This window comes from Paramormyrops kingsleyae, chromosome 21 (genome assembly GCF_048594095.1).
Source record: "Paramormyrops kingsleyae isolate MSU_618 chromosome 21, PKINGS_0.4, whole genome shotgun sequence".
NCBI lineage: Eukaryota > Metazoa > Chordata > Actinopteri > Osteoglossiformes > Mormyridae > Paramormyrops > Paramormyrops kingsleyae.
Window position 1 is genome coordinate 21758934 of NC_132817.1, and position 15460 is coordinate 21774393.

The window sequence follows — 15460 nt, forward strand, 5'->3', positions numbered from 1 at the left end:
ATTAACCTGCCATGTTTCAAGAATGCAGCAGTCACAGAACATGTGTGGGGGCCATGTAGGTTTACATTTTAAATCCCTTTTAAGCGCTAAAGTGGCAGGTAACCTGAGGGGGTCCGGCAGCTGAACCGTGTGAGCTAGGGGCTTGAAATTTCACACAGATAAACTAGTTACAGGTATGAATAAGTGTGCCAAGTTTCATTAGCGCAGCTCTTACCACTCAGCCGCAGTGGGCTTTAGAGTTTGCTAACTTAGGCAATATATGCCAATGGGAAGACATGAGACTAGGCCTCAAACGAAGCTGACCGGCCGCTACGGCCGAACCGTACAAGCTAGGGCTCTGAAATTCGGCGTGCTTATACTAGATATAAGTATGAATTGACGTGCCAAGTTTCAAGAAAGCAGCACATACAGAACAAGTTTTGGGGGCCATGTAGTTTTACATTTTAAATCGCTTTTAAGCGCTAATGTGGCGGGTAACCTGAGGGGGTCCTGCAGCTGAACCGTGTGGGCTAGGGGCTTGAAATTTCACACAGATAAACTAGTTGCAGGTATGAATAAGTGTGCCAAGTTTCATTAGCGCAGCCCTTACCACTCAGCCGCAGTGGGCTTTAGAGTTTGCTAACTTAGGCAACATATGCCAATGCGAAGACATGAGACTAGGCCTCAAACGAAGCTGACCGGCCGCTACGGCCGAACCGTACGAGCTAGGGCTCTGAAATTTGGCGTGCTCATACTAGATATAAGTATGAATTGACGTGCCAAGTTTCAAGAAAGCAGCACATACAGAACAAGTTTTGGGGGCCATGTAGTTTTACATTTTAAATCGCTTTTAAGCGCTAATGTGGTGGGTAACCTGAGGGGGTCCTGCAGCTGAACCGTGTGGGCTAGGGGCTTGAGATTTCACACAGATAAACTAGTTGCAGGTATGAATAAGTGTGCCAAGTTTCATTAGCGCAGCCCTTACCACTCAGCCGCAGTGGGCTTTAGAGTTTGCTAACTTAGATATAAGTATAAATTGACGTGCCAAGGTTCAAGAAAGCAGCACATACATAACACGTTTGGGGGCCATGTAGGTTTACATTTAAATCCCTTTTAGGCGCTCAAGCCGCATCCCCTATATAGGCATTACGGACTATCTCATTCTAGGTTCACAGGCCTGAGGGCTGACTAGGCCTCAAACAAACATGAGGGGGCGTCACGACGGAGCCCTACGAGCTAGGATCCTGAAATTCGGCGTGCTCATACTAGATATAAGTATGAATTGACTTGCCAAGTTTCAAGAAAGCAGCTCATACAGAACAAGTTTGGGGGGCCATGTAGTTTTACATTTTAATTAGCTTTTAAGCGCTAATGTGGCGGGTAACCTGAGGGGGTCCTGCAGCTGAACCGTGTGGGCTAGGGGCTTGAAATTTCACATAGAGAAACTAGGTGCAGGTATGAATAAGTGTGCCAAGTTTCATTAGCGCAGCCCTTACCACTCAGCCGCAGTGGGCTTTAGAGTTTGCTAACTTAGGCAACATATGCCAATGCGAAGACATGAGACTAGGCCTCAAACGAAGCTGACCGGCCGCTACGGCCGAACCGTACAAGCTAGGGCTCTGAAATTCGGCGTGCTTATACTAGATATAAGTATGAATTGACGTGCCAAGTTTCAAGAAAGCAGCACATACAGAACAAGTTTTGGGGGCCATGAAGTTTTACATTTTAAATCGCTTTTAAGCGCTAATGTGGCGGGTAACCTGAGGGGGTCCTGCAGCTGAACCGTGTGGGCTAGGGGCTTGAAATTTCACACAGATAAACTAGTTGCAGGTATGAATAAGTGTGCCAAGTTTCATTAGCGCAGCCCTTACCACTCAGCCGCAGTGGGCTTTAGAGTTTGCTAACTTAGGCAACATATGCCAATGCGAAGACATGAGACTAGTCCTCAAACGAAGCTGACCGGCCGCTACGGCCGAACCGTACGAGCTAGGGCTCTGAAATTTGGCGTGCTCATACTAGATATAAGTATGAATTGACGTGCCAAGTTTCAAGAAAGCAGCACATACAGAACAAGTTTGGGGGGCCATGTAGTTTTACATTTTAAATCGCTTTTAAGCGCTAATGTGGCGGGTAACCTGAGGGGGTCCTGCAGCTGAACCGTGTGGGCTAGGGGCTTGAAATTTCACACAGATAAACTAGTTGCAGGTATGAATAAGTGTGCCAAGTTTCATTAGCGCAGCCCTTACCACTCAGCCGCAGTGGGCTTTAGAGTTTGCTAACTTAGGCAACATATGCCAATGCGAAGACATGAGACTAGGCCTCAAACGAAGCTGACCGGCCGCTACGGCCGAACCGTACGAGCTAGGGCTCTGAAATTTGGCGTGCTCATACTAGATATAAGTATGAATTGACGTGCCAAGTTTCAAGAAAGCAGCACATACAGAACAAGTTTTGGGGGCCATGTAGTTTTACATTTTAAATCGCTTTTAAGCGCTAATGTGGTGGGTAACCTGAGGGGGTCCTGCAGCTGAACCGTGTGGGCTAGGGGCTTGAGATTTCACACAGATAAACTAGTTGCAGGTATGAATAAGTGTGCCAAGTTTCATTAGCGCAGCCCTTACCACTCAGCCGCAGTGGGCTTTAGAGTTTGCTAACTTAGGCAACATATGCCAATGCGAAGACATGAGACTAGGCCTCAAACGAAGCTGACCGGCCGCTACGGCCGAACCGTACAAGCTAGGGCTCTGAAATTTGGCGTGCTCATACTAGATATAAGTATGAATTGACGTGCCAAGTTTCAAGAAAGCAGCACATACAGAACAAGTTTGGGGGGCCATGTAGTTTTACATTTTAATTAGCTTTTAAGCGCTAATGTGGCGGGTAACCTGAGGGGGTCCTGCAGCTGAACCGTGTGGGCTAGGGGCTTGAAATTTCACATAGAGAAACTAGGTGCAGGTATGAATAAGTGTGCCAAGTTTCATTAGCGCAGCCCTTTCCACTCAGCCGCAGTGGGCTTTAGAGTTTGCTAACTTAGGCAACATATGCCAATGCGAAGACATGAGACTAGGCCTCAAACGAAGCTGACCGGCCGCTACGGCCGAACCGTACAAGCTAGGGCTCTGAAATTCGGCGTGCTTATACTAGATATAAGTATGAATTGACGTGCCAAGTTTCAAGAAAGCAGCACATACAGAACAAGTTTTGGGGGCCATGTAGTTTTACATTTTAAATCGCTTTTAAGCGCTAATGTGGCGGGTAACCTGAGGGGGTCCTGCAGCTGAACCGTGTGGGCTAGGGGCTTGAAATTTCACACAGATAAACTAGTTGCAGGTATGAATAAGTGTGCCAAGTTTCATTAGCGCAGCCCTTACCACTCAGCCGCAGTGGGCTTTAGAGTTTGCTAACTTAGGCAACATATGCCAATGCGAAGACGAGACTAGGCCTCAAACGAAGCTGACCGGCCGCTACGGCCGAACTGTACAAGCTAGGGCTCTGAAATTCGGCGTGCTTATACTAGATATAAGTATGAATTGACGTGCCAAGTTTCAAGAAAGCAGCACATACAGAACAAGTTTTGGGGGCCATGTAGTTTTACATTTTAAATCGCTTTTAAGCGCTAATGTGGCGGGTAACCTGAGGGGGTCCTGCAGCTGAACCGTGTGGGCTAGGGGCTTGAAATTTCACACAGATAAACTAGTTGCAGGTATGAATAAGTGTGCCAAGTTTCATTAGCGCAGCCCTTACCACTCAGCCGCAGTGGGCTTTAGAGTTTGCTAACTTAGGCAACATATGCCAATGCGAAGACGAGACTAGGCCTCAAACGAAGCTGACCGGCCGCTACGGCCGAACTGTACAAGCTAGGGCTCTGAAATTCGGCGTGCTTATACTAGATATAAGTATGAATTGACGTGCCAAGTTTCAAGAAAGCAGCACATACAGAACAAGTTTTGGGGGCCATGTAGTTTTACATTTTAAATCGCTTTTAAGCGCTAATGTGGCGGGTAACCTGAGGGGGTCCTGCAGCTGAACCGTGTGGGCTAGGGGCTTGAAATTTCACACAGATAAACTAGTTGCAGGTATGAATAAGTGTGCCAAGTTTCATTAGCGCAGCCCTTACCACTCAGCCGCAGTGGGCTTTAGAGTTTGCTAACTTAGGCAACATATGCCAATGCGAAGACATGAGACTAGGCCTCAAACGAAGCTGACCGGCCGCTACAGCCGAACCGTACGAGCTAGGGCTCTGAAATTTGGCGTGCTCATACTAGATATAAGTATGAATTGACGTGCCAAGTTTCAAGAAAGCAGCACATACAGAACAAGTTTGGGGGGCCATGTAGTTTTACATTTTAAATCGCTTTTAAGCGCTAATGTGGCGGGTAACCTGAGGGGGTCCTGCAGCTGAACCGTGTGGGCTAGGGGCTTGAAATTTCACACAGATAAACTAGTTGCAGGTATGAATAAGTGTGCCAAGTTTCATTAGCGCAGCCCTTACCACTCAGCCGCAGTGGGCTTTAGAGTTTGCTAACTTAGGCAACATATGCCAATGCGAAGACATGAGACTAGGCCTCAAACGAAGCTGACCGGCCGCTACGGCCGAACCGTACAAGCTAGGGCTCTGAAATTCGGCGTGCTTATACTAGATATAAGTATGAATTGACGTGCCAAGTTTCAAGAAAGCAGCACATACAGAACAAGTTTTGGGGGCCATGTAGTTTTACATTTTAAATCGCTTTTAAGCGCTAATGTGGCGGGTAACCTGAGGGGGTCCTGCAGCTGAACCGTGTGGGCTAGGGGCTTGAAATTTCACACAGATAAACTAGTTGCAGGTATGAATAAGTGTGCCAAGTTTCATTAGCGCAGCCCTTACCACTCAGCCGCAGTGGGCTTTAGAGTTTGCTAACTTAGGCAACATATGCCAATGCGAAGACATGAGACTAGGCCTCAAACGAAGCTGACCGGCCGCTACGGCCGAACCGTACGAGCTAGGGCTCTGAAATTTGGCGTGCTCATACTAGATATAAGTATGAATTGACCTGCCAAGTTTCAAGAAAGCAGCACATACAGAACAAGTTTGGGGGGGCATGTAGTTTTACATTTTAAATCGCTTTTAAGCGCTAATGTGGCGGGTAACCTGAGGGGGTCCTGCAGCTGAACCGTGTGGGCTAGGGGCTTGAAATTTCACACAGATAAACTAGTTGCAGGTATGAATAAGTGTGCCAAGTTTCATTAGCGCAGCCCTTACCACTCAGCCGCAGTGGGCTTTAGAGTTTGCTAACTTAGGCAACATATGCCAATGCGAAGACATGAGACTAGGCCTCAAACGAAGCTGACCGGCCGCTACGGCCGAACCGTACAAGCTAGGGCTCTGAAATTCGGCGTGCTTATACTAGATATAAGTATGAATTGACGTGCCAAGTTTCAAGAAAGCAGCACATACAGAACAAGTTTTGGGGGCCATGTAGTTTTACATTTTAAATCGCTTTTAAGCGCTAATGTGGCGGGTAACCTGAGGGGGTCCTGCAGCTGAACCGTGTGGGCTAGGGGCTTGAGATTTCACACAGATAAACTAGTTGCAGGTATGAATAAGTGTGCCAAGTTTCATTAGCGCAGCCCTTACCACTCAGCCGCAGTGGGCTTTAGAGTTTGCTAACTTAGGCAACATATGCCAATGCGAAGACATGAGACTAGGCCTCAAACGAAGCTGACCGGCCGCTACGGCCGAACCGTACAAGCTAGGGCTCTGAAATTTGGCGTGCTCATACTAGATATAAGTATGAATTGACGTGCCAAGTTTCAAGAAAGCAGCACATACAGAACAAGTTTGGGGGGCCATGTAGTTTTACATTTTAATTAGCTTTTAAGCGCTAATGTGGCGGGTAACCTGAGGGGGTCCTGCAGCTGAACCGTGTGGGCTAGGGGCTTGAAATTTCACATAGAGAAACTAGGTGCAGGTATGAATAAGTGTGCCAAGTTTCATTAGCGCAGCCCTTTCCACTCAGCCGCAGTGGGCTTTAGAGTTTGCTAACTTAGGCAACATATGCCAATGCGAAGACATGAGACTAGGCCTCAAACGAAGCTGACCGGCCGCTACGGCCGAACCGTACAAGCTAGGGCTCTGAAATTCGGCGTGCTTATACTAGATATAAGTATGAATTGACGTGCCAAGTTTCAAGAAAGCAGCACATACAGAACAAGTTTTGGGGGCCATGTAGTTTTACATTTTAAATCGCTTTTAAGCGCTAATGTGGCGGGTAACCTGAGGGGGTCCTGCAGCTGAACCGTGTGGGCTAGGGGCTTGAAATTTCACACAGATAAACTAGTTGCAGGTATGAATAAGTGTGCCAAGTTTCATTAGCGCAGCCCTTACCACTCAGCCGCAGTGGGCTTTAGAGTTTGCTAACTTAGGCAACATATGCCAATGCGAAGACGAGACTAGGCCTCAAACGAAGCTGACCGGCCGCTACGGCCGAACTGTACAAGCTAGGGCTCTGAAATTCGGCGTGCTTATACTAGATATAAGTATGAATTGACGTGCCAAGTTTCAAGAAAGCAGCACATACAGAACAAGTTTTGGGGGCCATGTAGTTTTACATTTTAAATCGCTTTTAAGCGCTAATGTGGCGGGTAACCTGAGGGGGTCCTGCAGCTGAACCGTGTGGGCTAGGGGCTTGAAATTTCACACAGATAAACTAGTTGCAGGTATGAATAAGTGTGCCAAGTTTCATTAGCGCAGCCCTTACCACTCAGCCGCAGTGGGCTTTAGAGTTTGCTAACTTAGGCAACATATGCCAATGCGAAGACATGAGACTAGGCCTCAAACGAAGCTGACCGGCCGCTACAGCCGAACCGTACGAGCTAGGGCTCTGAAATTTGGCGTGCTCATACTAGATATAAGTATGAATTGACGTGCCAAGTTTCAAGAAAGCAGCACATACAGAACAAGTTTGGGGGGCCATGTAGTTTTACATTTTAAATCGCTTTTAAGCGCTAATGTGGCGGGTAACCTGAGGGGGTCCTGCAGCTGAACCGTGTGGGCTAGGGGCTTGAAATTTCACACAGATAAACTAGTTGCAGGTATGAATAAGTGTGCCAAGTTTCATTAGCGCAGCCCTTACCACTCAGCCGCAGTGGGCTTTAGAGTTTGCTAACTTAGGCAACATATGCCAATGCGAAGACATGAGACTAGGCCTCAAACGAAGCTGACCGGCCGCTACGGCCGAACCGTACAAGCTAGGGCTCTGAAATTCGGCGTGCTTATACTAGATATAAGTATGAATTGACGTGCCAAGTTTCAAGAAAGCAGCACATACAGAACAAGTTTTGGGGGCCATGTAGTTTTACATTTTAAATCGCTTTTAAGCGCTAATGTGGCGGGTAACCTGAGGGGGTCCTGCAGCTGAACCGTGTGGGCTAGGGGCTTGAAATTTCACACAGATAAACTAGTTGCAGGTATGAATAAGTGTGCCAAGTTTCATTAGCGCAGCCCTTACCACTCAGCCGCAGTGGGCTTTAGAGTTTGCTAACTTAGGCAACATATGCCAATGCGAAGACATGAGACTAGGCCTCAAACGAAGCTGACCGGCCGCTACGGCCGAACCGTACGAGCTAGGGCTCTGAAATTTGGCGTGCTCATACTAGATATAAGTATGAATTGACCTGCCAAGTTTCAAGAAAGCAGCACATACAGAACAAGTTTGGGGGGGCATGTAGTTTTACATTTTAAATCGCTTTTAAGCGCTAATGTGGCGGGTAACCTGAGGGGGTCCTGCAGCTGAACCGTGTGGGCTAGGGGCTTGAAATTTCACACAGATAAACTAGTTGCAGGTATGAATAAGTGTGCCAAGTTTCATTAGCGCAGCCCTTACCACTCAGCCGCAGTGGGCTTTAGAGTTTGCTAACTTAGGCAACATATGCCAATGCGAAGACATGAGACTAGGCCTCAAACGAAGCTGACCGGCCGCTACGGCCGAACCGTACAAGCTAGGGCTCTGAAATTCGGCGTGCTTATACTAGATATAAGTATGAATTGACGTGCCAAGTTTCAAGAAAGCAGCACATACAGAACAAGTTTTGGGGGCCATGTAGTTTTACATTTTAAATCGCTTTTAAGCGCTAATGTGGCGGGTAACCTGAGGGGGTCCTGCAGCTGAACCGTGTGGGCTAGGGGCTTGAAATTTCACACAGATAAACTAGTTGCAGGTATGAATAAGTTTGCCAAGTTTCATTAGCGCAGCCCTTACCACTCAGCCGCAGTGGGCTTTAGAGTTTGCTAACTTAGGCAACATATGCCAATGCGAAGACATGAGACTAGGCCTCAAACGAAGCTGACCGGCCGCTACGGCCGAACCGTACGAGCTAGGGCTCTGAAATTTGGCGTGCTCATACTAGATATAAGTATGAATTGACCTGCCAAGTTTCAAGAAAGCAGCACATACAGAACAAGTTTGGGGGGGCATGTAGTTTTACATTTTAAATCGCTTTTAAGCGCTAATGTGGCGGGTAACCTGAGGGGGTCTTCATATTTCAGCCGACATTGAACCTTAGCCCGCCTCAACTGGCGAGGCTTAAAGTAAGTCACACCAATATATTATGTTGAATATATACATAGGTAAAGCTAAAAAGATATATAATTAAAGTTCTTGTTATAGCATCACACAAGGATACATTTATATATATATATATATATATATATATATATATATATGTATGTATATATTTATATATATATATATTTATATTTATATTTTGTTTCTAATGTATGGATCCCCTACTGCTTGTTGCTGAGGCTGCATCTCCTACATACACATGACGGGTTCCCTACTGTTCATTACTAATTCCACAATTTATACATAAACATGAGGGGGCGTGACAGCTGAGCCATACGAACTAGAGGTCTAAAATTCACCGTGCATGAAGTACCTATATGTATGAACAAGTGTTCAAAGTTTCATAATTTTACAGAAGCAGAATTACCTACTTTAAAAGTAAAATCATTTCAAGCTTAGAAATTACTATTTGCCTAGTCTGTCTCCAGACTGAGTTCAGTTCCGCGTCGTCTACGCAACGCACCTGTTAATTGGGCCAATCAACATAAAAACGTGCGACGAGGGGCGGGGCACTACGCAAGACTGGTGCGTCAGTTCTCCCTGCTTGGAATCAGTTGGCAGTGTTGGGACAGAGTGGAGCTGGATTCTCCTGGCTACTTCGGTAAGCTACTGTAAAATTACGGAACTTTTCACAAGTTAAAACAGCGGTACATTTACAGTAACTTGTAGGTAATGTGCAACGTGTAACCGTTTTTCTGATCAATGTATCTTCCACATGTTTAGCTTGCATTTAAGACTTTAAATATGGCGCTGTCTCGTGCTTATCCTCACTGGTTATGGTGCTTTGGTCTGTTTAATGATGTCGTTTTATCATTTTATGTCAAATGTATTTTAATTCATATAGATTTATAGTGTATTTCGTCGTGCAAAAATAAAAAATCCATTGGGGTGCCGGGTTTTCTAAGGCGTGTATAATTCAGAGAGAGTGAAGCTTATTCGCGATTGTTTAAACTACTTTGGTAAGCACTTTAAAATTGCAGAACCGTTCAAAAGTTACAGCAGCGGTACTTTTACAGTAACTTGTAGATAATACGCAACGTGTAAACATTTTTCTGATCAATGTATCTTCCGCATGTTTAGCTTGCATTTAAGACTTTAAATATGCCAATGTCTCGTGCTTATCCTCACTGGTTATGGTGCTTTGGTCTATTTAAAGATGTCGTTTTATCATTTTATGTCAAATGTATTTTAATTCATATAGATTTATAGTGTATTTCGTCGTGCAAAAAAAAATAAAAAATCCATAGGGATGCCGGGTTTCCTAACGCATGTATAATTCAGAGATGCTTATTCGCGATTGTTTAACCTACTTTGGTAAGCACTTTAAAATTGCAGAACCGTTCAAAAGTTACAGCAGCGGTACTTTTACAGTAACTTGTAGATAATACGCAACGTGTAAACATTTTTCTGATCAATGTATCTTCCGCATGTTTAGCTTGCATTTAAGACTTTAAATATGCCAATGTCTCGTGCTTATCCTCACTGGTTATGGTGCTTTGGTCTATTTAAAGATGTCGTTTTATCATTTTATGTCAAATGTATTTTAATTCATATAGATTTATAGTGTATTTCGTCGTGCAAAAAAAAAAAAAAAATCCATAGGGATGCCGGGTTTCCTAACGCATGTATAATTCAGAGATGCTTATTCGCGATTGTTTAACCTACTTTGGTAAGCACTTTAAAATTGCAGAACCGTTCAAAAGTTACAGCAGCGGTACTTTTACAGTAACTTGTAGATAATACGCAACGTGTAAACATTTTTCTGATCAATGTATCTTCCGCATGTTTAGCTTGCATTTAAGACTTTAAATATGCCAATGTCTCGTGCTTATCCTCACTGGTTATGGTGCTTTGGTCTATTTAAAGATGTCGTTTTATCATTTTATGTCAAATGTATTTTAATTCATATAGATTTATAGTGTATTTCGTCGTGCAAAAAAAAAAAAAAATCCATAGGGATGCCGGGTTTCCTAACGCATGTATAATTCAGAGATGCTTATTCGCGATTGTTTAACCTACTTTGGTAAGCACTTTAAAATTGCAGAACCGTTCAAAAGTTACAGCAGCGGTACTTTTACAGTAACTTGTAGATAATACGCAACGTGTAAACATTTTTCTGATCAATGTATCTTCCGCATGTTTAGCTTGCATTTAAGACTTTAAATATGCCAATGTCTCGTGCTTATCCTCACTGGTTATGGTGCTTTGGTCTATTTAAAGATGTCGTTTTATCATTTTATGTCAAATGTATTTTAATTCATATAGATTTATAGTGTATTTCGTCGTGCAAAAAAAAAAAAAAAATCCATAGGGATGCCGGGTTTCCTAACGCATGTATAATTAAGAGATGCTTATTCGCGATTGTTTAACCTACTTTGGTAAGTACTTTAAAATTGCAGAACCGTTCAAAAGTTACAGCAGCGGTACTTTTACAGTAACTTGTAGATAATATGCAACGTGTAAACATTTTTCTGATCAATGTATCTTCCACATGTTTAGCTTGCATTTAAGACATTAAATATGCCAGTGTCTCGTGCTTATCCTCAATCGTTATGGTGTTTTCGTGTATTCAAAGGTGTCCTTTTATCATTTTATGTCTAATTTATTGCTTTGAATTCATATAGATTTCTAGTATCTTTTGTTGTGCAAAAGAAAAAATAAATCCATAGGGATGCCGGGTTTCCTAACGCATGTATAATGCATAGCAGTTGTTAACTAGTGTGTAATATAAAGCACTTTGAGCTGCATCTAAATGCATAAAAATGTATTAATTCTATGAGTACTCTGAATGTAAAGTGAAAACAAAAATAATAATCATCACTGTCAGTATCATTAGTCTCATCGCTGTTGTCGATTGATTAAATGATCTAGCCGTGTATCAGAAAACTGTCTTCTAATGTGCGTTGTAGTGACCCCGTTGTGAAAAATGGCATTTACAATGCACGTAATGGATATTAATTTAATGTTACACCATTTACCAAGGACAGGTTAGAGTCATGCAATCAATGTTATTGTATTCACAAAAGTTTAATGTTTTACCTTTCTTTGGCAGGGATAGCACCCAGAATGTCACCGACAAAACAGCTGTGCCCGTTCTGCCGGGTGTCCTACATGAATCTATGCTTGCACTTAACACATGTGCACAAGTTGACGGACCCAAAGGAGCGAAAGCTCCTCAACGCCATTACCTCAAAGCGTTATTCTGGGCCAGTAGATTGCCCTGTGCGTGGCTGCACAGCCTCCAGCCTGGTTCGTTTGGATCGACACTTGAAGATTTGCCACAAAATTGAAGGGCAGGAGCTCAAGAAGCTGGTATTAAACTAAGTTGAATTAAAATTGAATTTTGTAGCAGTGGTGTATCTTCACAAAATTGCATTGCCTAAAAGCAGTTCACATCTGTCCACGTAACCCAGGTGAGCTCAGCAAAGCAGACTGCGGCCAAGGCAGCTTTACAAAATTACAAACAGGCTACCAAGGAGAAGGACGAGGAGGTGCAGACACTGAAGAGGCGCCTGGATGAGCTGGAGAAGCTCGTACGGCCACCGGCTCAGGCCGAGGACAACACCGCTTCAGTAGCGGCAGCCAAACCGGGCCGTGCCACACAGCTGTTCTTCACGGGTAAGTGGAATGGTAGTTTTAATATTATTAAATGAAGCACAATGCCTTTCTGTCATCTTGATTGTCTTGTCTTTCGTAGAGGAAGTCCTGCCTCAATATAAGGCCACCCTGTTCCGAGTCGGGGCATCCTCTAAAGTCATTGAAAATTATAATTACGAGTTAAAAAATGTAGAAAAATTTGTCCGATTCATGTGGGGCAATCAGGATGAGCCGCCACCGGCCCATCTAAAGTACATTGCTGACCCCTCCCTAATTAACAATTGGATGGAGCATCTAAATTCAAAATTCAAAGTAACCACCATCAAAAACCATTTATTGGCAATCATAAAATTTTCCCAGTTCCTAGTCGACAACAGTCTGCCCTGTGTCCGACTAAGCCAGAAAAGGCTGACCGGCATCATCCGGCACCTGAAATGCCAGGTACAGCTGGTTACCAAAAAAATTGTCGGACACAGGCAGACTGTGAAAGACAAAAAGACACAGAGGATGCCCCAACGAGGAGACCTAGCAGCTCTGCTCACGGAGCTGCGTGGCAAGATTCCCGACTGCCTAGGTAAGTCGATACCCGTCAAATCTACACAATTCAGTTTGATTTGTTTTTGCATAGAGCCTTTCACGACAGTTATCCCGAAGAGCTTTACATGGATTTGTTGAGATACATCGCAACATCATTAGAGAGAGTAATACAGAATGGGGAAAGTGCACCGGTCATGTTTCCGAGGGCCATGATCACGTTTCGCTTTTTTCTTGAAGATGACCTGGCCGAATCGCCACTAGACATCGCCATTAGAAACAGCTGCATCGGATGCCTGGTGACGTTGCTATTTTCCATCAGCGGGCACCGCAGCAGTGTCATAATAAATATGACACTCGAGGAATACAACGCGGCCCACCCAGAAGGGGACTTCATGGTCATCAGTGTGAGCATCCGGAAACCGTGTTGACGTGATATCTTTGAATCCAGTAAAACGTGTGATGGAACTCATATGTTTGTCACACATAGTCTGATGTTCTACACCGTCTCCGGTAACCCGTGTACTCATCTTCACAGGTTGCCAATCACAAAACATCTGGCACCTTTGGAAGGGCAAAAATCGCCCTCACTGAAAGGGAGCATTCCTGGCTGCAAAGGTTTGCTCAGCTGAGGCCACGTCTGCCCGGCTTCTGCCACCAGCCAGCAACATTTTTCTTTGCGGCGTCCGGGCAGCCCTTCCGCAAAGTTAATAAAGTGGTGACACAGACCTGCCTCGCATGCGGCCTGCCACGGGGGTTCTCCGTATCGGAGATCCGCACGGGTGTGTCGACCTGCGTAAGTTGTGATTCGGGACGATGCCAAAGTCCGTAGCGCCTGATGATTTGTCGCTGGTACGCTAATCGATTTCTCTGTCCCCATTTACAGATCCAGCGCAACCTCCCGGAGAAGCAGCGTCAGCTGGTGGCCCGACTGATGTGCCACAGCACACAGACTGCTGACCGGTTTTATGTCGCGGAGCCTGACGGTGCTGATGCCTGCAGTGGTCGGGGCCTCCTGCAGACAGCCTTGGGCATGAGCAAGGCTCCGTGCCGTAAAACCGGTCAGCAGTCTCAGTCAGAGGAGGAAGTGGTCCACTCGCCGTGGAAGCGGCTTAGGTTGACCATCTCTTCAACATCAGAGGAGGACGAGCCCAGGCCGCAGAAGATAAAGAAGAAGAAAGCTGGGAATGCGGGCCTGCAGATGCAGGTCACAAAGGACCCCGTTCCATTGTGCAGCTCAAGCCCCCTCGACCTGGTCCCCTCGGAGAGTGCGGGCCTCGTGGAGGAGCTCAGCGGGGGCCTGGTCCCGCTGTGCACTTCCAGCTCACTTGACCCGGTACCATTGGCTAGTGCGGGATTGCAGGGGCAGGTCGGCAAGGTAGACTCTCCGCCCTTCACCTTTAGCCCCCTCAGCCACGTACCTCTGGAGCGCTTACCTGCCGAAGAGATGTGTAAGTCACAAGGTATAGTCAAGCAAATATGCAATAGCTGGAAAAATGGAATAGTGGTCTGGATACTGACAGAATGTATCTGTGTTGTTCTCTACATGTCCATCCACACTCTTCAGTCGTCACTTTGTCCTCGGACCTAAACGACCCATCCAGTCCGTCTGGGGACGAAGATGCCGAGGTAAGTCATGCCAGTATGCCGTCTTGGCAATTTGAGGCATTGGAATGGCTTGCCTGACCTTTGCGCAAATACAAAACCGAAAACCCACCTTTTTTTTTTTCTCATCACAGCTCCCAAGTCCCCTACCAAAGACGGTTGTCCGGCCGGCTGGTACAGAGGTGAGGTTTTGTCTCATTTTTAAAGACGGGTGTGTCTGTGTGTTTGTATCTGTTTTTGTGAGAGGGCATATACATGTCTGTGGTGGCGTTAAAGACATGCTGGTTCTTGTTTGCCCCTGAAATATTTCAGAGACCGACGTATCGTAGGAAGCTGCTGTACACTGATCATTTCAGGGAGAAGGTCAAGAGGTCTTTCTCGGACCATCTCGACTCGCCCATAAGCACTAAGACTGTAAGTATCCTTTCAGTCAATGTCATAGGTTGTTGCAAAATTAGAAACACAAGCACAATGTTATATTCACTTTTCAGATCAATGAAGTACTGTATAACCGTCCTGAGCTCCTGGCGGAGTGTAAAGACATGGCCCTGACGATTGACAACATCAGGGCACTCCTGAAACAAATGCAAAGGTAAGTTATATCAACTGAACATTGGTAAAATTGCTTTGCAGTCACCGTCATTTCAACGTCGCGGCTGTTTTTTCTGATCACCCGTATTTGTTCTTTGTCTCTTAACAGATCCACTGACCAGGTCTGAATGTGGATGCAGTCGGCAGTTTTTCATCGCATTTTGAGTTTTATCTTTTCAATTGTTAGGCTAATAAATGCCTGTTGTTAATTGCAATGAGTGTCCATCAGTCCTTTTTGTCATCACTGTGCACGGCTCATGGTAGAAATGTCTACTGACGCTGCATGCCGTCAGCCTATCAGAAGTGTATCTACGTCACACGCGTATGTATTACGCATTCCCTAGGTCTCGTTTCTAAAGGCACATTCAGCAAAAATGACTCCGGGATTACGGATCACATATAAATAAGCCGCATTCCATACATATGGGTAACGCGGTCCCTATGGTTCCTCGCTGAAGCTGCATCTGCTACGTATGGGTAACGTCTTACTTGGGTTTCATCGCTGAGGCCGCATCTCCTATCTACGGATGACGGATTCTCTGCTGCTC

The 15460-nt window shown here is 45.3% G+C and overlaps 1 protein-coding gene across 1 annotated transcript; it reads left to right on the top strand.

Annotated features, from left to right (window-relative positions):
- Positions 1–9115: 9115 nt before the first annotated feature.
- On the top strand, positions 9116–15127 carry LOC140581483 (uncharacterized). Its single transcript, XM_072704310.1, has 12 exons — positions 9116–9186; positions 11638–11897; positions 11999–12203; positions 12283–12756; positions 12957–13123; positions 13255–13512; positions 13603–14167; positions 14284–14345; positions 14456–14503; positions 14634–14735; positions 14813–14913; positions 15022–15127. Exons 2-12 carry the CDS (start codon positions 11652–11654, stop codon positions 15038–15040), a joined length of 2247 nt encoding a protein of 748 aa, XP_072560411.1. The 5' UTR covers positions 9116–9186; positions 11638–11651; the 3' UTR covers positions 15041–15127.
- Positions 15128–15460: the final 333 nt, after the last annotated feature.